This window comes from Leptodactylus fuscus, chromosome 11 (assembly GCF_031893055.1).
Source record: "Leptodactylus fuscus isolate aLepFus1 chromosome 11, aLepFus1.hap2, whole genome shotgun sequence".
In the NCBI taxonomy this organism is placed as follows: Eukaryota; Metazoa; Chordata; class Amphibia; order Anura; family Leptodactylidae; genus Leptodactylus; species Leptodactylus fuscus.
The window spans coordinates 80,930,087-80,958,085 of record NC_134275.1 but is presented as its reverse complement, the minus strand read 5'-3'; the positions used below and the strand labels follow the sequence as shown (position 1 = coordinate 80,958,085).

General features: G+C 40.3%; 1 protein-coding gene across 1 annotated transcript in view; it reads left to right on the top strand.

Annotated features, from left to right (window-relative positions):
• LOC142185551 (uncharacterized) overlaps positions 1 to 27,999 on the top strand; it is a 47,930-nt gene that overhangs the window by 6,210 nt on the left and 13,721 nt on the right. The window contains exons 9-11 of the mRNA XM_075260980.1: positions 5,494 to 5,622; positions 6,628 to 6,777; positions 7,960 to 10,725. Of these exons, the coding sequence (XP_075117081.1) occupies positions 5,494 to 5,622; positions 6,628 to 6,777; positions 7,960 to 10,725 (3,045 nt within the window). The remainder of the gene's footprint in view (positions 1 to 5,493; positions 5,623 to 6,627; positions 6,778 to 7,959; positions 10,726 to 27,999) is intronic.

The window sequence follows — 27,999 nt, the reverse complement described above, 5'->3', positions numbered from 1 at the left end:
TAACATCAACTACTTCTCCAGCAACTACTACTACTAGTGTGCCAACAAGTACTGATTCAACAACAACAACTACTCAACCATCAACCACATCAACCACTTTTGTAACAGCAACTACTTCTCCAGCAACTACTACTACTAGTATATCCACAAGTACTGATTCAACAACAACTACTCAACCATCAACCACTGTTGTAACAACACCAACTTCAACTACTTCTCCAGCAAGTACTGCTACTACTATACCAACAAGTACTGATTCAACAACAACTACTCAACTATCAACGACATCAACCACTGTTGTAACAACAACTACTTCTCCAGCAACTACTACTACTACTAGTATACCAACAAGTACTGATTCAACAACAACAACTCAACCATCAACCACATCCACCACTATTGTAACAACACCAACTTCAACTACTTCTCCAGCAACTACTACTACTATACCAACAAGTACTGATTCAACAACAACAACTACTCAACCATCAACCACATCAACCACTGTTGCAACAACATCAACTACTTCTCCAGCAACTACTACTACTACTTTACCAACAAGTACTGATTCAACAACAACTACTCAGCCATCAACCACATCAACCAATGTTGTAACAACAACTACATCTCCTGCAACTACTACTACTAGTATACCAACAAGTACTGATTCAACAACAACTACTCAACCATCAACTACATCAACCACTGTTGTAACAACACCAACTTCAACTACTTCTCCAGCAACTACTACTACTAGTATACCAACAAGTACTGATTCAACAACAACAACTACTCAACCATCAACCACATCAACCACTGCTGTAACAACATCAACTACTTCTCCAGAAACTACTACTACTAGTGTGCCAACAAGTACTGATTCAACAACAACAACTACTCAACCATCAACCACATCAACCACTTTTGTAACAACAACTACTTCTCCAGCAACTACTACTACTAGTATATCCACAAGTACTGATTCAACAACAACTACTCAACCATCAACCACTGTTGTAACAACACCAACTTCAACTACTTCTTCAGCAACTACTACTACTAGTATACCAACAAGTACTGATTCAACAACAACTACTCAACCATCAACCACATCAACCACTGTTGTAAGAACATCAACTACTTCTCCAGCAACTACTACTACTACTATACCAACAAGTACTGATTCAACAACAACAACTACTCAACCATCAACCACATCAACCAATGTTGTAACAACACCAACTTCAACTACTTCTCCAGCAACTACTACTACTACTAGTATACCAACAAGTACTGATTCAACAACAACAACTACTCAACCATCAACCACATCAACCACTGCTGTAACAACTACTTCTCCAGCAACTACTACTACTAGTTTGCCAACAAGTACTGATTCAACAACAACAACTACTCAACCATCAACCACATCAACCACTTTTGTAACAACAACTACTACTCCAGCAACTGCTACTACTAGTATACCCACAAGTACTGATTCAACAACAACTACTCAACCATCAACCACATCAACCACTGTTGTAACAACACCAACTACTTCTCCAGCAACTACTACTAGTATACCAACAAGTACTGATTCAACAACAACAACTACTCAACCATCAACCACATCAACCACTGCTGTAACAACATCAACTACTTCTCCAGCAACTACTACTACTAGTGTGCCAACAAGTACTGATTCAACAACAACAACTACTCAACTATCAACCACATCAACCACTTTTGTAACAACAACTACTTCTCCAGCAACTACTACTACTAGTATATCCACAAGTACTGATTCAACAACAACTACTCAACCATCAACCACTGTTGTAACAACACCAACTTCAACTACTTCTCCAGCAACTACTACTACTACTACTATACCAACAAGTACTGATTCAACAACAACAACTCAACCATCAACCACATCCACCACTATTGTAACAACACCAACTTCAACTACTTCTCCAGCAACTACTACTACTATACCAACAAGTACTGATTCAACAACAACAACTACTCAACCATCAACCATATCAACCACTGTTGCAACAACATCAACTACTTCTCCAGCAACTACTGCTACTACTATACCAACAAGTACTGATTCAACAACAACTACTCAGCCATCAACCACATCAACCAATGTTGTAACAACAACTACTTCTCCTGCAACTACTACTAGTATACCAACAAGTACTGATTCAACAACAACAACTACTCAACCATCAACTACATCAACCACTGTTGTAACAACACCAACTTCAACTACTTCTCCAGCAACTACTACTACTAGTATACCAACAAGTTCTGATTCAATAACAACAACTACTCAACCATCAACCACATCAACCACTGCTGTAACAACATCAACTACTTCTCCAGCAACTACTACTACTAGTGTGCCAACAAGTACTGATTCAACAACAACAACTACTCAACCATCAACCACATCAACCACTTTTGTAACAACAACTACTTCTCCAGCAACTACTACTACTAGTATATCCACAAGTACTGATTCAACAACAACTACTCAACCATCAACCACTGTTGTAACAACACCAACTTCAACTACTTCTCCAGCAAGTACTGCTACTACTATACCAACAAGTACTGATTCAACAACAACTACTCAACTATCAACGACATCAACCACTGTTGTAACAACAACTACTTCTCCAGCAACTACTACTACTACTAGTATACCAACAAGTACTGATTCAACAACAACAACTCAACCATCAACCACATCCACCACTATTGTAACAACACCAACTTCAACTACTTCTCCAGCAACTACTACTACTATACCAACAAGTACTGATTCAACAACAACAACTACTCAACCATCAACCACATCAACCACTGTTGCAACAACATCAACTACTTCTCCAGCAACTACTACTACTACTTTACCAACAAGTACTGAGTCAACAACAACTAATCAACCATCAACCACATCAACCACTTTTGTAACAACAACTACTACTCCAGCAACTGCTACTACTAGTATACCCACAAGTACTGATTCAACAACAACTACTCAACTATCAACGACATCAACCACTGTTGTAACAACAACTACTTCTCCAGCAACTACTACTACTACTAGTATACCAACAAGTACTGATTCAACAACAACAACTCAACCATCAAACACATCCACCACTATTGTAACAACACCAACTTCAACTACTTCTCCAGCAACTACTACTACTATACCAACAAGTACTGATTCAACAACAACAACTACTCAACCATCAACCACATCAACCACTGTTGCAACAACATCAACTACTTCTCCAGCAACTACTACTACTACTTTACCAACAAGTACTGAGTCAACAACAACTACTCAGCCATCAACCACATCAACCAATGTTGTAACAACAACTACATCTCCTGCAACTACTACTACTAGTATACCAACAAGTACTGATTCAACAACAACAACTACTCAACCATCAACTACATCAACCACTGTTGTAACAACACCAACTTCAACTACTTCTCCAGCAACTACTACTACTAGTATACCAACAAGTACTGATTCAACAACAACAACTACTCAACCATCAACCACATCAACCACTGCTGTAACAACATCAACTACTTCTCCAGCAACTACTACTACTAGTGTGCCAACAAGTACTGATTCAACAACAACAACTACTCAACCATCAACCACATCAACCACTTTTGTAACAACAACTACTTCTCCAGCAACTACTACTACTAGTATATCCACAAGTACTGATTCAACAACAACTACTCAACCATCAACCACTGTTGTAACAACACCAACTTCAACTACTTCTCCAGCAACTACTACTACTAGTATACCAACAAGTACTGATTCAACAACAACTACTCAACCATCAACCACATCAACCACTGTTGTAAGAACATCAACTACTTCTCCAGCAACTACTACTACTAGTTTGCCAACAAGTACTGATTCAACAACAACAACTAATCAACCATCAACCACATCAACCACTTTTGTAACAACAACTACTACTCCAGCAACTGCTACTACTAGTATACCCACAAGTACTGATTCAACAACAACTACTCAACCATCAACCACATCAACCACTGTTGTAACAACACCAACTTCAACTACTTCTCCAGCAACTACTACTAGTATACCAACAAGTACTGATTCAACAACAACAACTACTCAACCATCAACCACATCAACCACTTTTGTAACAACAACTACTTCTCCAGCAACTACTACTACTAGTATATCCACAAGTACTGATTCAACAACAACTACTCAACCATCAACCACTGTTGTAACAACACCAACTTCAACTACTTCTCCAGCAACTACTACTACTACTACTATACCAACAAGTACTGATTCAACAACAACAACTCAAACATCAACCACATCCACCACTATTGTAACAACACCAACTTCAACTACTTCTCCAGCAACTACTACTACTATACCAACAAGTACTGATTCAACAACAACAACTACTCAACCATCAACCATATCAACCACTGTTGCAACAACATCAACTACTTCTCCAGCAACTACTACTACTACTACTATACCAACAAGTACTGATTCAACAACAACTACTCAGCCATCAACCACATCAACCAATGTTGTAACAACAACTACTTCTCCTGCAATTACTACTAGTATACCAACAAGTACTGATTCAACAACAACAACTACTCAACCATCAACTACATCAACCACTGTTGTAACAACACCAACTTCAACTACTTCTCCAGCAACTACTACTACCAGTATACCAACAAGTTCTGATTCAATAACAACAACTACTCAACCATCAACCACATCAACCACTGCTGTAACAACATCAACTACTTCTCCAGAAACTACTACTACTAGTGTGCCAACAAGTACTGATTCAACAACAACAACTACTCAACCATCAACCACATCAACCACTTTTGTAACAACAACTACTTCTCCAGCAACTACTACTACTAGTATATCCACAAGTACTGATTCAACAACAACTACTCAACCATCAACCACTGTTGTAACAACACCAACTTCAACTACTTCTCCAGCAACTACTACTACTAGTATACCAACAAGTACTGATTCAACAACAACAACTCAACTATCAACGACATCAACCACTGTTGTAACAACAACTACTTCTCCAGCAACTACTACTACTACTAGTATACCAACAAGTACTGATTCAACAACAACAACTCAACCATCAACCACATCCACCACTGTTGTAACAACACCAACTTCAACTACTTCTCCAGCAACTACTACTACTATACCAACAAGTACTGATTCAACAACAACTACTCAACCATCAACCACATCAACCACTGTTGTAAGAACATCAACTACTTCTCCAGCAACTACTACTACTACTATACCAACAAGTACTGATTCAACAACAACAACTACTCAACCATCAACCACATCAACCACTGTTGTAACAACACCAACTTCAACTACTTCTCCAGCAACTACTACTACTACTAGTATACCAACAAGTACTGATTCAACAACAACAACTACTCAATCATCAACCACATCAACCACTGCTGTAACAACTACTTCTCCAGCAACTACTACTACTAGTTTGCCAACAAGTACTGATTCAACAACAACAACTACTCAACCATCAACCACATCAACCACTTTTGTAACAACAACTACTACTCCAGCAACTGCTACTACTAGTATACCCACAAGTACTGATTCAACAACAACTACTCAACCATCAACCACATCAACCACTGTTGTAACAACTCCAACTTCAACTACTTCTCCAGCAACTACTTCTACTACTACTACTACTACTACTATACCAACAAGTACTGATTCAACAACAACTACTCAACCATCAACCACATCAACCACTGTTGTAACAACAACTACTTCTCCAGCAACTACTACTACTAGTATACCAACAAGTACTGATTCAACAACAACAACTCAACCATCAACCACTGTTGTAACAACACCAACTTCAACTACTTCTCCAGCAACTACTACTACTACTATACCAACAAGTACAGATTCAACAACAACAACTACTCCACCATCAACCACATTAACCACTGTTGTAACAACATCAATTACTTCTCCCGCAACAACTACTACTAGTATACCAACAAGTACTGATTCAACAACAACTACTCAACCATCAACTACATCAACCACTGTTGTAACAACCCCAACTTCAACTACTTCTCCAACAACTACTACTAATAGTATACCCACAAGTACTGATTCAACAAAAACTACTCAACCATCAACCACATCAACCAGTGTTGTAACAACTACTTCTCCAGCAACTACTACTATTAGTATACCAACAAGTACTGATTCAACAACAACAACTACTCAATCATCAACCACATCAACCACTGTTGTAACAACATCAACTACTTCTCCAGCAACTACTAATGCTAGTATACCAACAAGTAATGATTCCACAACAACTACTCAAACATCAACTACATCAACCACTGTTGTAGCAACTCCAACTTCAAAGTCTTCTCCAGCAATTACCACTACTACTATACCAACAAGTACTGATTCAACAACAACAACAACTACTCAGCCATCAACAACATCAACCACTGTTGTAGCAACACCAACTTCAACTACAACTCCAGCAACTACAACTACTACTATACCAACAAGTACTTATTCAACAACAACTCAACCATCAACCATTGTTGTAACAACACCAACTTCAACTACTTCTCCAGCAACTACTACTACTGCTACTGCAACAAGTACTGATTCCACAACAACTGCTCAACCATCAACCACTGTTGTAACAACATCAACTTCAACTACTTCTCCAGCAACTATTACTACTACTAGTATACCAACAAGTACAGATTCAACAACACCTACTCAACCATCAACTACATCCACCACTGTTGTAACAACACCAACTTCAACTACTTCTCCAGCAACTGCTAGTACTAGTATACCAACAAGTAGTGATTCAACAACTACTCAACCCTCAACCAAATCAACCACTGTTATAACAACACCGACTTCAACTACTTCTTCAGCAACTTCTACTACTAGTGCGACCATACCAACAAGTGTTGGTTTAGCTACTTCAACAACTCCTACAACCCAACCATCAAACACTACATCAACCACTGTTGTAACAACATCAACTTCAACTACTTCTCTAGCAACTACTACTACTACTACTACTATACCAACAAGTACTGAGTCAACAACAACAACTCAACCATCAACCACTGTTGTAACAACACCAAATTCAACTACTTCTCCAACTACTACTACTACTGCTACTCCAACAAGTAGTGATTCCACAACAACTGCTCAACTATCAACCACATCAACCACTGTTGTAACTACATCAACTTCAACTACTTCTCCAGCAACGACAGCTACTACTATACCAACAAGTACTGAGTCAACAACAACAACTGAACCATCAACCACTGTTGTAACAACACCAACTTCAACTACTTCTCCAACAACTACTACTACTGCTACTCCAACAAGTAGTGATTCCACAACAACTGCTCAACCATCAACCACATCAACCACTGTTGTAACAACATCAACTTCAACTACTTCTCCAGCAACTACTACTACTACTAGTTTACCAAAAAGTACTGATTCAACAACAACTTCTAAGCCAGCAACCAAATCAACCACTGTTGTAACAACACCAACTTCAACTACTTCTCCAGCAACTACTACTACTACTACTACTACTACTACTACTAGTATACCAACAAGTACTGATTCAACAACAACAACTCAACCATCAACTACATCAACCACTGTTGTAACAACACCAACTTCAACTTCTTCTCCAGCAACTACTACTAGTAGTATACCAATAAGTACAGATTCAACAACAACAACTACTCCACCATCAACCACATCAACCACTGTTGTAACAACATCAATTACTTCTCCAGCAACGACTACTACTAGTATACCAATAAGTACTGATTCAACAACTACTCAACCATCAACCATATCAACCACTGTTATAACAACATCAACTTCAACTACTTCTCCAGCAACTTCTACTACTAGTGTGACCATACCAACAAGTGTTGGTTTAGCTGCTTCAACAACTCCTACAACCCAACCATCAAACACTACATCAACCACTGTTGTAACATCTTCATCTACTTCTTCCACAAGTACAACACTAGTAAGTTCCAGTTTTGCTGCCTCAACAGCAACCAATATTCAACCATCAAGTACTGCCTCAACCACTCTCTTGATAACATCCACTTCAGTTAGTTCTTCAGCAACTGCATCCACACCAATAAGCAATGTATCAAATGCTTCAAGTACAACCAGTACTATTGAACCTTCAACCTCCTTATCAACCACTGGTGTAATAACATCCTTTTCAAGTACAACCTTACCAACAAGCACTAGTTCATCTGCTTCAACAACAACCATTGCTACTCCATCAACCACAGCATCGAACTCTTCTGCTAGTTCTTCACTGAGCTCAATCACCCCTTCAACTACCGGTTCCACAGTTGTCACAGTGACAACTCCAACGGGTTCATCAGTCAGCACATACACTCCAAGTACTTATTCACCTGTTTCAACAACATTGAGAAGTACAACCACATCAACGGCTACAAATTTAACTTCTTCAACTCTGTCCTCAACCATGACACCTACCACCGTAGCAATACTCAATTCTGCTAGTTCTTCAGGAAGCACAACCACACCAAATACCAATTCGACTGCCTCAACAACCATTACTACTCAGCCAACAACTACTACATCAACACCCATTCCAACCCAATCGTCATCTAGTATAACTTTACCCTCATCATCTTCTATAACTCAGCCTATTATTAATAATTCCTCAGCGACTGTATCAACTAGTATTGTAACTACAACCGCCTCAACTAGCTCTTCCGCTAGTACTACAAGCACTGGTTCAATTGGTTTAGTAACTGGTGCTATAACTAATACCACAACATCCAATAGTACAACTGCTTCAACAACACTAAATCAACCTACTACTAGTAACTCTAGCCCGGTTACAACTAGTGCAATATCATCTACTATCACTACTACTGTAACCACTAATGGCACTATTACACCTGGTACAATGACCATAGGTCCCTCTTCTACATCAAATGCCACTAATAATATTGGCACAACTGGAGCATCTACCAGTTCTACGAGTAATATATTTAGTACTAGTCCTGTAACAGTAAGTGTTGGTACAGGGACTACCACAAATACCAGCTTATCTACAGGATCTACTGGGACTGTGACCACAATGAGTGCAACCACTATTACCCCTGTTACGAACAGTACTACTTCCACCATTAATGGGAGTACTGTTTCTAGTACCACAGGGCTTACAGTTAGTGTATACACTGGTACTACGTCTACAACAGTACCTGTTACCAATAATAACAGTACCATGACTGCAACAGCATCCACTGTTTCTAGGACTGCTACCACATCAGGGCTAAGTACAACCAGCACTGGTGCAGCTGCCACCACAATAAACACCACCACATCTGGATCCAGTACTTCCATAACGCCAATTGTAAGCTCTAATTCTACTGTTACGGCCCTTCCTGGATCTACTGCTTCTACAACCATGTCAACTAATGTTGTATCAACTATAAGTGCCATCACAAACCCCAATAATGGTACTGCTACAACATTTGCATCAACTGGACCAAGCTCATCAGGGAATGTTTCTACAACCACTAGTTCTAATTCTGGTATAAGTAGCACCACGGTTGTCAATAATAGCACTACAGCTACAACATTGGGATCAACTGGACCAAGCTCATCAGGGAATGTTTCTACAACCACAAGTTCTAGTTCTGGATCCACCACAGGTACAAGTGGCTCCACAGTCATCAATAATAGCACTACTGCCACAACATCGGGATCAACTGGACCAAGCTCATCTGTGAATATTTCTACAACCACAAGTTCTAGTTCTAGATCCACCACAGGTACAAGTGGCTCCACAGTCATCAATAATAGCACTACTGCCACAACATCTGGATCAACTGGATCAAGCTCATCAGGGAATGTTTCTACAACCACTAGTTCTAATTCTGGCATAAGTAGCACCACGGTTGTCAATAATAGCACTACTGCCACAACATTGGGATCAACTGGACCAAGTTCATCTGTGAATATTTCTACAACCACAAGTTCTAGTTCTGGATCCACCACAGGTACAAGTGGCTCCACAGTCATCAATAATAGCACTACTGCCACAACATTGGGATCAACTGGACCAAGTTCATCTGTGAATATTTCTACAACCACAAGTTCTAGTTCTGGATCCACCACAGGTACAAGTGGCTCCACAGTCATCAATAATAGCACTACTGCCACAACATTGGGATCAACTGGACCAAGTTCATCTGTGACTATTTCTACAACAACAAGTTCTAGTTCTGGATCCACCACAGGTACAAGTGGCTCCACAGTCATCAATAATAGCACTACTGCCACAACATCAGGACCAACTGGACCAAGTTCAACCGTGAATACTTCTACAGCTACAGGTTCTACTTCTGGATCCACTACAGGGACAAGTAGCACCACACTCACCAATAATGGAGTTACTGTAACCTCATCTGGATCAAGCTCATCGGGGAGTATTTCTACAGCTACCAGTTCTAATTCTGGATCCAACCCAGGCACAAGCTCTTCTACAACAGTTACTGGTAAGTTATCACATGATTTATTGTATGGTAAATATTGCCCCTCCCCTTCTCCAAAATTGGTTACATTGGCGAAATGGATTGCATAGTTCCCCCATTGGTGCCCTCTGTTGCCACAGTACCCTGCCACCTGGGGCAGATTTTCTTTTACGTACTCAACTTATCCTTCAGTTCTTATATTTTTTACACCCTCATGCACGTCATCTCACATCAATATAGCTGGTAAAACCTTCTGCTTTGCTAAAGTGATATCTTCATGTCTATACTTCTTATTTCCTTAGCTTCCAATGGAATCATGTCGACCCTGACTACTACTGACGTCACCCAAACAACCTCAGACCAATCTGCAAGTACGTATAATATAATCTATTTTTTTTTTCAGTGTCAGGGCCAAATCTATATAGGGGGAAGATTTATGTTTCTGCAGTATGTAGTGTATTGTGTTACTATCCTAACGTATCTAGGCCTCTATACAGTGTACACTATGTAGTAGGTAATGTGACTAACCTGGAATATCCAGTCCCCAGCTGTTGAATACGTAGTCAAAAAATAACACTGAAATGACTCTGTACACCAAGTCTCAGTCTATGCAGTAAAGCCAACAGATGAGCTGCAGAAAACGGGAAGTGTTAGCCTTACTTTTTTCTGAATAGTTGCATAAAAAGCAAAACATTTCAAGAGTTTTGCTGATGAGACATTCCTTTTAACTTTTGCCCAAAGATACATGTCTATCCGGTATTGTGCAAAGGTTTTAGGCAGGTGTGGAAAAAAGAATGCTACCAAAACTGGAAATGTTATAGTTTTTTTGCCAATTCACAAAATAAAGTGAATGAGTAATGTCATCAATATTCGGTGTGACCTTTGCCCTTTGCCTTCCATCAGTTCTTCTCACTACTTGCAGACAGTTTTTGGCAGACCTGGGCAGGGAGGTTGTTCCCGCCGCCATCTTGGAGAACTAAGTCCAGATCTTCTGCGGATGTAAGGTTGCTCCAATCCGTCTGTCTCTTCATGTCATCCCAGACAGACTGGATGATGTTGAGTTTAGGGTTCTGCGGGGGCTGGATCATCTCTTCCAGAACTCCTTCTCCATTGGGCCAAAATAATACCAAATATTGATGGGATTTACATTTCTACTTTCTTCATTTGCTGCACTTTGTGAATTGACAAAAATAAATGATTAACCCTTATGTTTCTGAAAACCTTTTTACTCTGCACACCTGGCTAAAACATTTGCACAGTATTGTACACAACTGTATAGTTTGGAATATTTTCAGTTCTAAACAGTTTGGGTCAGCACATGGAGCCATAGACAATAGCCCCACAATATGGCACATTGGAGCATGTGAAAATTTTCGGATACATTGTCTTTGAGTATATGAGATACATTTTGTTCTGCCTTTGTATATGATCAAAGAAAGGATCCATATAACTGTATAACATATCTTGTAAGTCCTCCCCTCGTCCACCATCAGATTCTGCTCCGCCATGCCGGCTCACCACCACGTAGGATTGTCATATAGTGTTCTGGTTTCTGCAAAATAGATACAAAGTAATATAACAGAATGTTCTTTTATTTTGTAGTTCCTTATTGGGGAATTATTCTCCTTGGACTGATCTCCATATTGGGTGTGGCCCTCCTTGTAGGTCTATTATGTGCGGTAAGTACCTACATGTTGAGGTTTTCCCTCTACTCACTAATCATACTCTATAGTAGACATGGGCAAAGCACGACCTGCGAGCCATATCCGGCCCTCTGACTGATTCAGTCTAGGGAGGTGTGTCTAGTGCAAGAAGATGGAGACATGTGGGGTGTGTCCTAAGGTACTGAGAGGGGAATGTGAGATGCAGGGTGGAGAATGTGTGTGTGTGTGTCTGTCTGCATCTGTCTGTATGTGTGTGTGTGTGTGTCTCAGTAACCTGGGGGCAGAGATGGAAGGGGAATGTTCTACTAGGGCAGAGATGGCAGATGGAGGGGGGGCATGAAACTGGGGGCAGATGGAGGGAGGGGGACATGAAACTGGGGGAGAGTTGGAGGGGGGACATAAAATGGGGCAGATGAAGGGGGATATGAAACTGAGGGAGAAATGGAGGGGGGGCATGAAATTTGGGGTAGATGAAGGGGGCACTTAAACTGGGGGGACATTAAACTGGGGACAATTGGAGGGGGAATTAAACCATGGAGGTAGCTGGAGGGGGACCTGTCTGTCCCTAGTTGCCCCCAGTTTAATGTCACCCTCCAGCTACCCCTACGGTTTAATGTCTGCTTTCAACTGTCCAATTTTAATGTCCCCCTCTAGTTGCCCCCAGTTTCATGTCCCGCTCCAGCTGTCATTAATTTATTGCCCCCCTCCAACTACCCCCACTGTTTAATGTCCCCCTCCAGCTGCTCCAGTTTCATGTCTCCTCTAGTTTCCACCAGATTAAACTGGGGCACCAGGAGAGGGACATAATACTGTGGGGCAGTTGGAAGGGAACATTCTAATGTGGGGACATATAATGTACGGGTGACTGTAGGAGGATTATACTTTGTGGGGGCACATGGAAAGATGATTTGGAATGGGCGGAGTCAACGTAGAAGTGGGTGGAGCTAAATTTGCCGTGGCGTGGCCCTCAATTTCTTATGCGGCCTCATGGGAAAATGAATTGCCCACCCCTGCTCCATAGTATGACCACATTGGAATGGAGGACCCTTGTATTTTATCATGGTGGACCCCGATAGATCATTCTTTCTAGAAAGCTGTTTATATTTGACACAATTGACATGACTATTAGAGATGAGCGAACACTAAAATGTTCGAGGTTCGAAATTCGATTCGAACAGCCGCTCACTGTTCGAGTGTTCGAATGGGTTTCGAACCCCATTATAGTCTATGGGGAACATAAACTCGTTAAGGGGGAAACCCAAATTCGTGTCTGGAGGGTCACCAAGTCCACTATGACACCCCAGGAAATGATACCAACACCCTGGAATGACACTGGGACAGCAGGGGAAGCATGTCTGGGGGCATAAAAGTCACTTTATTTCATGGAAATCCCTGTCAGTTTGCGATTTTCGCAAGCTAACTTTTCCCCATAGAAATGCATTGGCCAGTGCTGATTGGCCAGAGTACGGAACTCGACCAATCAGCGCTGGCTCTGCTGGAGGAGGCGGAGTCTAAGATCGCTCCACACCAGTCTCCATTCAGGTCCGACCTTAGACTCCGCCTCCTCCGGCAGAGCCAGCGCTGATTGGCCGAAGGCTGGCCAATGCATTCCTATGCGAATGCAGAGACTTAGCAGTGCTGAGTCAGTTTTGCTCAACTACACATCTGATGCACACTCGGCACTGCTACATCAGATGTAGCAATCTGATGTAGCAGAGCCGAGGGTGCACTAGAACCCCTGTGCAAACTCAGTTCACGCTAATAGAATGCATTGGCCAGCGCTGATTGGCCAATGCATTCTATTAGCCCGATGAAGTAGAGCTGAATGTGTGTGCTAAGCACACTCATTCAGCACTGCTTCATCACGCCAATACAATGCATTAGCCAGTGCTGATTGGCCAGAGTACGGAATTCGGCTAATCAGCGCTGGCTCTGCTGGAGGAGGCGGAGTCTAAGGTCGGACCTGAATGGAGACTGGTGTGGAGCGATCTTAGACTCCGCCTCCTCCAGCAGAGCCAGCGCTGATTGGCCGAATTCCGTACTCTGGCCGATCAGCGCTGGCCAATGCATTCTATTAGCCCGATGAAGTAGAGCTGAATGTGTGTGCTTAGCACACACATTCAGCTCTACTTCATCGGGCTAATAGAATGCATTGGCCAATCAGCGCTGGCCAATGCATTCTATTAGCTTGATGAAGCAGAGTGTGCACAAGGGTTCAAGCGCACCCTCGGCTCTGCTACATCAGAGCCGAGGGTGCGCTTGAACCCTTGTGCACACTCTGCTTCATCAAGCTAATAGAATGCATTGGCCAGCGCTGATTGGCCAGAGTACGGAATTCGGCCAATCAGCGCTGGCCAATGCATCCCTATGGGAAAAAGTTTATCTCACAAAAATCACAATTACACACCCGATAGAGCCCCAAAAAGTTATTTTTAATAACATTCCCCCCTAAATAAAGGTTATCCCTAGCTATCCCTGCCTGTACAGCTATCCCTGTCTCATAGTCACAAAGTTCACATTCTCATATGACCCGGATTTGAAATCCACTATTCGTCTAAAATGGAGGTCACCTGATTTCGGCAGCCAATGACTTTTTCCAATTTTTTTCAATGCCCCCAGTGTCGTAGTTCCTGTCCCACCTCCCCTGCGCTGTTATTGGTGCAAAAAAGGCGCCAGGGAAGGTGGGAGGGGAATCGAATTTTGGCGCACTTTACCACGCGGTGTTCGATTCGATTCGAACATGGCGAACACCCTGATATCCGATCGAACATGTGTTCGATAGAACGCTGTTCGCTCATCTCTAATGACTATATTTGTCTTCCAGATAATGGCGTGTTTCCGCCCTGCTGCCGCATACGCTGTAACCAGTTATCCGGCTTACTTGACTCATTACGGTTTGCGCAATCCTGCAAGACCATCCTTGGCGACCGATGTCGAAAACGGAATAGATCTGAACAGGTTTCAGAGAAGACCCTCAGCTCAGCAACATCACAAATGATAGACCGGAGTGACCTCAAGAACAAGGACGTTTCCAAAATTTGCTACAATTGTAGAATGTATATGAGGACAGTATTGTATTTATTATGAATTATGCTCGCCATGTATAGTCATCAGATAGGAACGTAAAGTTTCCAAATCTATTCACTGGCCCCACTACTGTAAGAAAACACCAGTATTATCCATATTACATGGTAGGGGGCTCGGATTTGCACTGAGAATCAGAAATGAAACCTCCATCAATTTAGCTTTTGCTCTACATGTTGACCATGGATTCCTATTTAAGCTTTACATTTATAGATTTTGCCCTATAGCACGAAATCCATTTATTGTAAATTTGCATATTATACTGTATATAGTAATATTTTATATTTATTAAAATTGTTATTTTTATTATGTTTTATTTAACTATAAAAATATAAACTTGGCATCATTCATCAAGGCTGCAGTTGTCCTTTTTTTTTATTTAATTGATTTTTTTTAATTTTAAATGTAATTATATTTAATTTCATTATAAAATCTTCTAATACAAAAGGCGCAGAGTACAGAAAAACATTAGGTAAAAAATTAAGAATTCTGTAACTGTATTCTGTAACGTGTTTCCAGACACAAGAACAAAGAGGTTCCGATATTCTTCCATCGAATGTAGTGGTGGTGAGGAAGACTCACTGGTGTTGGATACCATGGAGGACCAGATTATTGGAAAACTTGGTTAATCCATTTGGTAGAAAGGCAACTTTTTTTGTTGCAAATTTTTCTTTGGTTTTTGAGCCAAAGCCAAGAGTAGATACAATATGAATGGGGAATATATAGGAAGTTCTTATACTTCTCCCTTCTGCTCAATCCACTCCTGGCTTTGGTTCAAAAAACTGCAGCAAAATCTGCAACACAAGAAGCTGCTTTTCCAGAAAGTGGGGTCTTAGCCTAAGACTAAAGCCCCACGGGGCAACTCACAGCAAAAAAGCACTACAGGGAAAACCACAGCAGCAATGCATCGCGGTTCTTCCCACAGCGCTTTAGATAGAAAGTTTCCTTTCTGTTACAATTATACCTATGGGGAAATTGCCAGTGTTTCCGTAGGTATAATTGACATGCAGTGATTTCCAAAATAGTGCTGGTGGTTTTTACCGCAAAGTGGGCATGGGATTCCCTAGAATCCCATCCACTTTGCCCTGGCTGTAAAATGCCACGGGCAAATTGCAACGTTTATGTTCCATTGGGCCCCGACCTAAAGGAGTTTGATCTGTGGCGATCCAACACCCGGACCCTGCACCGATCCAGGGATCTGTCTGCCTCCAATGGCCAGAATATACAGCAGTGCACAGTAGATGGAAGCAGCTCTGCTCTTATTCACTGGAGCATCCAATGCCTTTGGGGGCAGCCAGATCAGCAGATCAATGTAGGGTCAGATGTCATTTGGGCCCTGAAACCCCTTTCATTGGTTTTCTTCTCCTACTATATGCACTTGTCTCCTATCCACAGTATACAAACACTGGGACTCCCAGTAATCTGGAGAACAAGGGTATGATGTGTATGCTTGGCCAGCACTTCTACAGGACTTCTGGGAGGGGACACCCAATCAAGAATGCACCCCACCACCCCATTCACATCCACCACTTTTGGGCACTTCCACCCACAGAAGGCTATGGAGCCAAAATGTACTGTAGTTTTTTTTTTTTTTTTATGAAGTTTCCTTAGAAGCCTTTGTGATTTGGCAATGTAGAAAACCATCATAACCATGGGGTAAAGTGGTCCTTAGCCTTTACATTGTACAGTGCGGTGTTCAGAATCAAGCAATGAAACGATTACCTGCCAGGTTTGGAGTTTTTGCTAATCCCTGCTCTTGTAGTTGAGTGTAGCTGTGTATTATAGCTGTCATCATGCCGCTGATCTCGTGGGATCAGGGCGCTAAGTATGTCAAGCTGAGCTAATCTGAGCTAATCTGAGCTAATCTGAGCTTACTCTTATGTGAAGGTGTGGGAAGTCGGCAACCACTAGAACTAGCAATAGCAGAGAAGCTTTCAAATAGATCACCCTGTTCCCTAATCGTTGGAACTCCACTGACCCAACATCTGTCACCTATAGACCAGTTCTTAGCTCAGATTTGATTAAGAGCTCCAATTTTCATGGAACAAATTTAATACAGTAATTAAACATTGTAACAAATCACTGAACTCATCACAAACACTGGACTGCCGTACATAGACACATGTAGGATGAACATCTCATGACAGAGTATCAAAAAAATCAAGTTTTTTAAGAGGTTTCGCATCTTGTGCCAGACATGTTGGAATATGTACGTCACACCAGACATCTTGGAATATGTATGTCACACTAGACATCTTGGAATATGTACGTCACACTAGACATCTTGGAATATGTATGTCACACTAGACATCTTGGAATATGTACGTCACACTAGACATCTTGGAATATGTACGTCACACCAGACATCTTGGAATATGTACGTCACACCAGACATCTTGGAATATGTACGTCACACCAGACATCTTGGAATATGTACGTCACACCAGACATCTTGCAATATGTACGTCACACCAGACATCTTGGAATATGTACGTCACACCAGACATCTTGGAACATGTACGTCACACCAGACATCTTGGAATATGTACGTCACACCAGACATCTTGGAACATGTACGTCACACCAGACATCTTGGAATATGTACGTCAAACCAGACATCTTGGAACATGTACGTCACACCAGACATCTTGGAATATGTACGTCACACCAGACATCTTGGAATATGTACGTCACACCAGACATCTTGGAAAATGTACGTCACACTAGACATCTTGCAATATGTACGTCACACCAGACATCTTGGAATATGTACGTCACACCAGACATCTTGGAATATGTACGTCACACCAGACATCTTGGAGTATGTACGTCACACCAGACATCTTGGAATATGTATGTCACACTAGACATCTTGGAATATGTATGTCACACTAGACATCTTGGAATATGTACGTCACACCAGACATCTTGGAATATGTACATCACACCAGCCATCTTGGAATATGTACGTCACAGCAGCCATCTTGGAATATGTACGTCACACCAGACATCTTGGAATATGTATGTCACACCAGCCATCTTGGAATATGTATGTCACACCAGCCATCTTGGAATATGTACGTCACACCAGACATCTTGGAATATGTACGTCACACCAGACATCTTGCAATATGTACGTCACACCAGACATCTTGGAACATGTACGTCACACAATAATATGTATGTATATTATTTTCCCGCACCCACCTTGGACCGTTGATTATTATGCATTGAGGTCCTAAATAGTAGGAGCACTACGACCATGGATGGAGATTATAATATAGATTGAGATTCAAAGCACAGAGAGCGTTGTAGAGTAGGGGAGTTTATGGCTGTCCAAGGGTCTGTTGTATGAACAGGGAGACAATTTACCTATCAAACACAAGACCATACAAACCCCTTGGAGATGTTGCCCTTGGTTGGATTCCAACCCAGGACCCAAGTGCTGCAAGGCAACAGTCCTATGCACTGAACCACCATGCTGCTGTACTGTTGGCTGCATGTGCAGGTACCATCAACTGCTGCTCATAACGTCAATAGACTCATGTAGTCAAATTATACCTAATAACACCTGAGTGTGGAACCAATCCAGCAGGGGAACCAATCCAACACCAAGACTTACTAGATCCATTCATTTCGTAGGACAATGGCCCCATTACATGCCACATGTTACCCTTCACCACTACAGAAGTTTCCACATATACACAAGCCGTGTTATGTAAACTCCTAGACACACGGTATAAGGTTATGCTATTTATTAAATGTAGGACATAGTATTCTGTGTTGTAGGAAACACCTATCAAAGGAAACCTGTCACACCATTCTTGCTGCTGGCCGTGGGGTGAGGCGTCTGCCACATAGCTTCCCTCTGGCTTTTTCGGACCCTTTGATCTTTTTTGACAGGTTTTAACCTTATACACAAAAATAGAAGTAGGTATTTATTCTCTATTTAGACTAAAATGTAAATCTAAATATGAAGGAATTTCCCACTAAAGCAAGTTATCCCATATCTAGGTATTGGCATGTACAATGAGGATCAGTCTGCCATTCCCAATCCATTACTACTACTGCTGGTTTCTTTACATGTCATTCTGCCAGGAGTAACTGTAAAATAGCAAACAGCTGAGAAAAGCCCAAGTGATAATATATAAGAGATCCGAGTAAAATGGACTACATATACAGCATATGCTGCAGCTAAAATGACACTGGCACAGACAAAAGAGGAATATGAGCACTATATATAACACTGCTTACTGTCTATGACTAACCATCATATCAGCAACAATATGGGCAGCTAGTCTGAAGTAGATAGATTGTCCTTAGACCCTCTGAGCAGTGTAAAGGCAGGAAACACCGACAAGTCTGTTATGAAAGTCCTGCCCTCCCCTACTGCCTGTGAGGATAGACCTGCCCATACCCCTTCACTATCCATATAACGTTTTGAGCCTGTTGATTTCTAAAGATGGACTTGCCCTAGTGACAGGGAGTGAACAGCAAAGTAGGAGGGAGAGAGACACATAGTAGCGGGATCTTTAAAGAGGTCTTTCCGTCAGAAAACATCAATATTTTTAAATAAAGGGAAATACATTTTGGTCAGAACCATTCACTCTGTGAAGCGACACTAAAAGTGACTGTAAAAACTCACCGGCCTATAGTAGTCAGAACACAGTAAGTCAAGAAGTGACGCGCCATCCTCACACTACCAAGTCAGAGTTCTCAGAATACAAACAGTCAAGGACATAAGTAACATACCCTTAGTGCCAGATACAATGTATACTCTATGATTGGGTGGGTGGGTCATGGGTGGGGCCTGAATACTACCATCACTCCTTGTTAGGGACTGTATATTTTGGAATATATAAACATTATTCTGCAGGGCAGTAATAGTGGAAATTCATGAAATACCGCACATGGATAATGCCATTTTTTTCATTGTTCTATAGTTTGGACTCCGCTTATGACTCTCGCAGAGGTTCACATCAGTCTGGTGAACAGTTTGAGTCTGCCACGTTGGCTCAGTGCCATGCACAGCTTGTACTGAGGGACGACCTACCTGATATTACAAAACGTTGAGTATGGGGACACAAGATACAGAGCTGGGAGACAAAACCTTGAGAATAGAATATTATCAGCCGGTACATTTTCCACCCCAGGCATTTTAGGTTTCAAAAATGTTCCTTTTTCACTGCACCCTACTGTAATAGTCACATGGGCTACTGATACAGTTTGTATATCTCTGTCTGGGATGTCTGCCCCCGGCACGCCTTGTCCTTGGTCTCATAAAAAGTGATAACTGGAAAGAGGGAAGTGGCACATCTGCACCCAATAAGGCCAGTGCACCAAAGACGCCCAACATCTATTCCCATCTTCACCCATTTTCCATTATATATAGAATAGTAATTTCACCCCATGGTGTCCAGTCCCTGCTCGGATTTTGGGTGGCTCGTCATCCCTGAAGCTACAGGGCAGTGTCCTCCATCTGATGACTCTCCATCACTGCCCATTAAGTTTTTGTTATGCCGAGGCTGACAGCAATACGACAGCTCACGAGGTATTATTGAGCCACTTATTACCTATCATTACACTTCTCCTTTACTTTCCAGATCAGTCACGTCCTCCCGTTTTACAAGTTTACATTTGAGTCAGCTCAGGGATTGAGGATATAATATCCTTTCAGTCTATAAAATGATAGTAAATCCTGCAGGTTCCTCCCTATTGTTTATGTGTCTGCATGTCCTAAGTAGGTAATGACTTAGGTTATTAATAAAAATCATTCTGATGTAATGTACAGTACTGTGCAAAAGGTGCGGAGCAATGCTGCCCAGTAAGAGGCTTACAGTAACAGAAGGGTTAATCATTTATTTGTATCGATTCTCAACATAAAGTGAATGAAGGAAAGAGAAATATGTATCTCATCAGTATTTGGTGTGATCTTCGCTCTTTGGAGGAGGAGTCCTGGAAGTGATGATCCGGCCCCTGCGGATATAGCCCTGATCTCAACATTGTCCAGTCTGTCTGGGATGACATGGAGAGACAGACGGATTGGAGCAACATCCACAGAAGATCTGGATTTAGTTCTCCAAGATGGCGGGGGGGAACAACCTCCCTGCCAAAAACAGTCTGCAAGTACCGAGAAGAACTGATGGAAAGGAAAGAGCAAAGGTCACACCGAATATTGATGGGATTTACATTTCTCTTTTCTTCATTCCCTTCATTTTATTAATTGATAGACATAAACTATTAACCCTTCCACTCCTGAAAGCATTCTCATTGTGTAGAATTTTTCCACACCTGCCTTTTGCACAGCCCTGTCTAGGCAGAACATATACTGTCGCCATATTGTACAGTACAGATCTATATGTTACTATCATGGTAAACAATTTGAAATGCAGTGGTATACTATTGTAGGGAATCCCAAAATATTAGAAAGAATTGTAGAAGAAGGCTCAGGTACGCTGACCAAATGTTCGGCAAAAAGAACCCATTATGATCTACAGATACGGCCAATCGGAAGAATTTCCTGACAAAGACTAGTGTGCGTTACAAACTGAAGCCAGAGTAGGATAGGGCAGGTTCAGGGCAGCGCCCGGTCTCCGTTTTGCAGGTTTTCTGGTTGGCAGAAGTCAGAAATATGGCATTCAGTGTCCGCCGGTGAGCGCCCGTGAGCGTCTTCTGCTCTCTGCGGTGAAACCATTTTTTTCATAACCGGACATAAAGTCCTGCATGTCCAACTTTGTGTTAGGTTAAAAAAAAAAAAAAAAACGGGTGGACACTTTGCAAACCCATTCAAATGGGTTTTCGTCTCCTGTCCAGTGCAGTGCAGAAAGTGGAAACCTGCAAAACGTAGATCTGGGCGCAGGTGTGAACCCGCCCTTACTATTTCGTAAATGCATATTGAATGGAGGCAATACAATCTTCATGTCTATAAAGTGTCATCCGTCTTTTCCAATAAGTCATAGACATGGGTTGAAGGACCACAAAATTTTTGGACTTTTTGGACTCAGACCTTACTCAGTTCTACAAACAGTAAAAATTGAAGCCCCGTTTTCAGCCATTACAGATTACGATCACTTGAAATATCATTGTCATAAACTTCTAAGAAGTTGCAAATCTGTAGATTGAAAACGTTGTCTCAGATATCCTCAATATCACCTTGAGAAAATCAATACTCTTAGGTGCTTTTCAGTTCTTCACTCTTCCTTAATAATAGGACGTCTTTTGAGTGTACTTTTTAGTTATACCAATTTGGGGAATGTCTATTGCTTGGGACGCTCACACCTGGGGGAATTGATAACTTTCCAGGTGTGGATAATTTTTCTTACTGTAGAGTGATGGATTTCGAATTGTTTGGATACAATTGATACTCTACGATCATTGCTGATGTCTTTCCACCTTGGCATTGAATGCTCCAGACCAGCAAAGAGACAAAACTTCTGTGTTGAACACAAATTCTAACTAGCATAAAATATAACTTTTATTTTGATCAGCTAAAAATAATATAGCCAGGGCTATTAAAACAAACAAATAACAAACACACCAGCAGACGTGATTAGGACAACTCCCAATACACTCTTTCAGTATGTGTCCCCACAGACTGCTGGCGCAATTATATTGATTTAAATGAGCGTCCAGGGAATAGTAAACTAACTCTCTGGCACATGCTAGTAAACACCACTTTATAGGTTCAAGAATAAGAGGTTGTTACTCTAGCTGCTGCCGTAGCTGTATAGGATAATCATCCCCCCATTATCCTGCTCTGATATCTTGCATAGAGCCCTGGAGCCTATTGACACTCATGCACACTTACACACATGCCACCCTATGTAAGCTAGGTGCGGCTTTTTTACAGATTAAGTGTGCATACCAAATGCTGGTCTTAGTAATTTACTGACATTTATGCTCTTTCACTATGTCCCTGCCTGTTCAAAATAAACTACAGGTATCCAGGTTTAAGATGCGCATAATAAAATCTCTCAACGCGTTTCAAAGTTAAACTTATCATCAGGAGAGGATGTAACAATCAAAAAAATAATAAAGATGTAGTTGCAGTTAAAACCGCATTTCCCGGTCCCTGATGGTGGGAGCCGGTACGGAGTGTCTGACGCTGACTGCTGCAGCGCTGGGGTTTAAATAGAGCCCAGACTGCTTCTAAGGATACGCCCCCTCGACATCATTCGGGTCTCCGCCAATCAGATTGCAGAGTCTCCGTGCGGAGGATAGCTCCTCCTTCTGTGGGCGTATGTTTGCCTCCGAAGCGTCCAAAATAAACAGCGCTGTTACTGTCTATGGAAGAGGAACCCGAAGGTAGGTATGTATCATATCTGACAGATATTGGGAATGAATCGCTCCACACCAAAACTCTTTATTGCCATTAATACGCAAACACACAACTCCCTGCATTTATTGGCAGGTGAAAAAGATCGTGTAGCATATAAATATAGTTAGTTTACTATTCCCTGGACGCTCATTTAAATCAATATAATTGCGCCAGCAGTCTGTGGGGACACATACTGAAAGAGTGTATTGGGAGTTGTACTAATCACGTCTGCTGGTGTGTTTGTTATTTGTTTGTTTTAATAGCCCTGGCTATATTATTTTTAGCTGATCAAAATAAAAGTTATATTTTATGCTAGTTAGAATTTGTGTGTTTAAAGGTAGCATTTTGTGCCCCTCTTTGTCAAATAAAACTTCTGTGTTGGTCAATTAATCAAAAGCGTTTGATTTATGACATCGGTTACTGCTTATCTTCTTAATTGCTCTGGAAACAATTTTGATAAATAAATAATGCCACATTGTATCATTCTTGTGTTCATCTGAGGCTGTGTTCTAAGATCCATTATTATTATGTCCAGAGACCTAAAATCACAAAATTCCAATAGGGCTGATTTTCTTTTTCTAATGACTATACACCAGACCATCTTAAGCTGTGCCAAAACCTCAATCCAGTGCGATTTGATAAATTTGTCCCATTTTTAGACTGTTTGAAGTTTGGACAGGATTTGTAAATCTGCTCCAATGCTTCTTGAGCAAATCTCATCCTCTGTTAGTTGTAAATTCTTCTGCTTTACCTCCCAATCTTCTTATTTTAGTAACAGGCGACACACCCCAGCTCCGATGTCAGTCTTCTCAACACACCTGTGTCATCTGCTTCTGATCACAACGTCATTTTTGTGCCCGATTCACGCAAATTAATCATGACAAAATACATATTTATACCGTGTGTCACAGGGCCAAGGTGAATATCTCTCCCGTCTATAGGTTTCAATGTTTTCCTATGATAGAACAATTGATATTCGTCTCACAGGGTGTGACCTCTCAGCAGTGACACACATGGCTTGTCATTCACTAACTCAGCATAAAACCCCCTGCAGTGATTTTTTTGGTAGATTTTGGAATGCAGCGGCCGGTACAGGACATATCGACTAATACTGAGAGACCGTAACGCCGCACAGCATGAAGACTGCAAGATTGTTCCTTCTTCTTATGTACCTGGCGGCACTTCTTGGCTGTACAGGTAAGACACAAGGGGATTGGACAAAAAATGTAACTTGTCTTATACTTTTTGGAAAAAAAAAAAAAAAAAAAAAAAAAATATATATATATATATATATATATATTATCTATCTATCTATCTATCTATCTATCTATCTATCCATGTATCTATCTATCTATCTATCTATCTATCTATCTCCTATCTATCTATCTATCTATCTATCTATCTCCTATCTATCTATCTATCTATCTATCTATCTATCTATCTATCTATCTCATATCTATCTATCTATCTATCTATCTATCTATCTATCTCCTATCTATCTATCTATCTATCTATCTATCTATCTCCTATCTATCTATCTATCTATCTATCTATCTCCTATCTATCTATCTATCTATCTATCTATCTATCTATCTATCTATCTTCTATCTATCTATCTATCTATCTATCTATCTATCTATCTCCTATCTATCTATCTATCTATCTATCTATCTATCTCCTATCTATCTATCTATCTATCTATCTATCTATCTATCTATCATCTATCTATCTATCTATCTATCTCTCCTATCTATCTATCTCCTATCTATCTCCTATCTATCTATCTATCTATCTATCTATCTATCTATCTATCTCTTATCTATCTATCTATCTATCTATCTATCTATCTCCTATCTCTCTATCTATCTATCTATCTATCTATCTATCTATCTATCATCTATCTATCTATCTATCTATCTATCTATCTCCTATCTATCTATCTATCTATCTATCTATCTATCTATCTATCTATCTATCTATCTATCATCTATCTATCTATCTATCTATCTATCTATCTATCTATCTATCTCTCCTATCTATCTATCTATCTATCTATCTATCTATCTATCTATCTATCTATCTATCTCCTATCTCTCTATCTATCTATCTATCTATCTATCTATCTATCTATCTATTTACTTATATTTATGTATTATATTTTTGTAACAGTTTACAATTTGTAACTATGAATCAGACATAGTAAGTCTCTAGATGGATCCAATGAAAATATTGTCATAATGTTAGAGACTTAGTATTATCATACTGAATAATAACTCCGTACGGCTTCTTAGCTATAATTATATGGTCACAGTATAATAAAAACATAAAGTGTGCAATTATTCTGCTCAGTGTGTATAGCTCCTAGACATTGTAATTTCGCTGCAGTATTTATGACACAGAGAGATTTGTACCCGTAACATACGACTATATAATACATTACTATGGATAGAAACAATAATAGTATTACTTGTAGAAGGAATTGTAGTTGTATTTATTTATTTATTTATTTATTTATTTTATTAGGTGTTTATTCCTCTTGTAATCAATATTGATATCAGTATAATCTAATAGTTATTGTTCTAATTTTTCTTTTATTAGTAATAGTACTAGTAGGAGAACTGCAATACTACTACTACTACGAATAATAATAATAATAATAATAATAATAATAATAATAATAATAATAAATATTAAAGCAAAAAATAAAAATTCTAATAAAAATAACACTAATAATAATAAGAACAATAATATATTAAAATATTTAATAATATTTAATGATTATTAAAAATAATAATAATAATAATAATAATAATAATAATAATAATAATCACAATCCTCATTATATAATATGATGACTATTCATCTTTTTCATCTTTGGTTATTTTTTCAATATCACAATTTTAATCCTAGTGTTATTTGGCGATGGTATTATTTAGTCATATGATTGGGATTATTTAAGTGACAAAAAAATATTATCATCCTCATGTTTTTTTTATGTACTTTATACTGTATATAGTCTGACAAAATTGGGATTTCTGGTACCAGTAGGGCTTATTATAAGACTTAGTATAACAGGATTAGATAATGATGGAAAGTGGGGTTTGCATTATAAAAGGGCTATATACCTACCATGTACACTACAATATACGGGATATCCATATGCAGCGTTGATCCAGGGACTTTTCCAGGAAGGAATCTGTTTCACTTAATGGAGGATTTGGTCTGTTCCAGTATCTTGTGCTTTTTGACTTCCTTTGGATCTTCTTGGGTTTATGAACATAAGTTGGACATGATGGACCTATTATTCAAATCAGAGGCGAAACAGCGAAAAAAAACGGTGGCACTTTTGATTTTTTTTCTGCTATAATGTTCACCCTACAGGAATTTTTTTTTTAGGAGTTTGTAGACCGGGTATTTTCAGACACAGGGATACCTACAATAATATGTATGTGTTTCACTGTAATTTTGACTGTTATATGTATTCTAGGGAAAGGGGTGATATAGAAGTTTTATTTTTTTATTGTTATGTTTTTTAAAACTTTATTTTTTACTATTTTATTGCCCCACTTAGGGGGCTTCAACCTACAATCTCAGGGAGATTCTGTACATTACTATTGAAGCTGGTCATAGACCAATCGTAGACCAGCTACAATGGTAATTTTCCTATGACAGGTCTGGTAGCCTTCATTAGGCTCCCGGCTATAACAGGAACAGGTCGGCTCTTGTGATCTCGCTGTGCAGGAGCTGGCCTTCAAGAAGAAAAGTGCAGGGCCAGTAGGGACCAGCCCCAGGGGCACCTTCAATTCCTTCATTGGACTCACAGTTAGTAATACCCGCAAACAGAGTGAACTCTGATCACGGGCATTAGCTCCGGGTCTCCGCTGTACATCACAGCAGAGACCCGGTAGCTATTGTGACCACTCTGCAGTAGAGAAGACACCATCATATTTACAAACCCGGCATCCGCCATAACAGCACATTAGATGTCTGAAGGTTCACATTGCTGGGACACCCTCTCAGCCCAGGGCCCACAGCATGGCCACACTCTTCCCACTGCAGGAGTGGGGTGATGATGCAAAACTGCTCCTCCGCCCCTCCCCCTACCAACATACCCCACATTCGGACTAAAAGACGCACCTTCATTTTCCTCCCAAATTTGTGGGAAAAAAATGCGTCTTATATTCCAAAAAGTATGATAGTTCTGTTTTCAATCCATAATGGACAATAACTTTG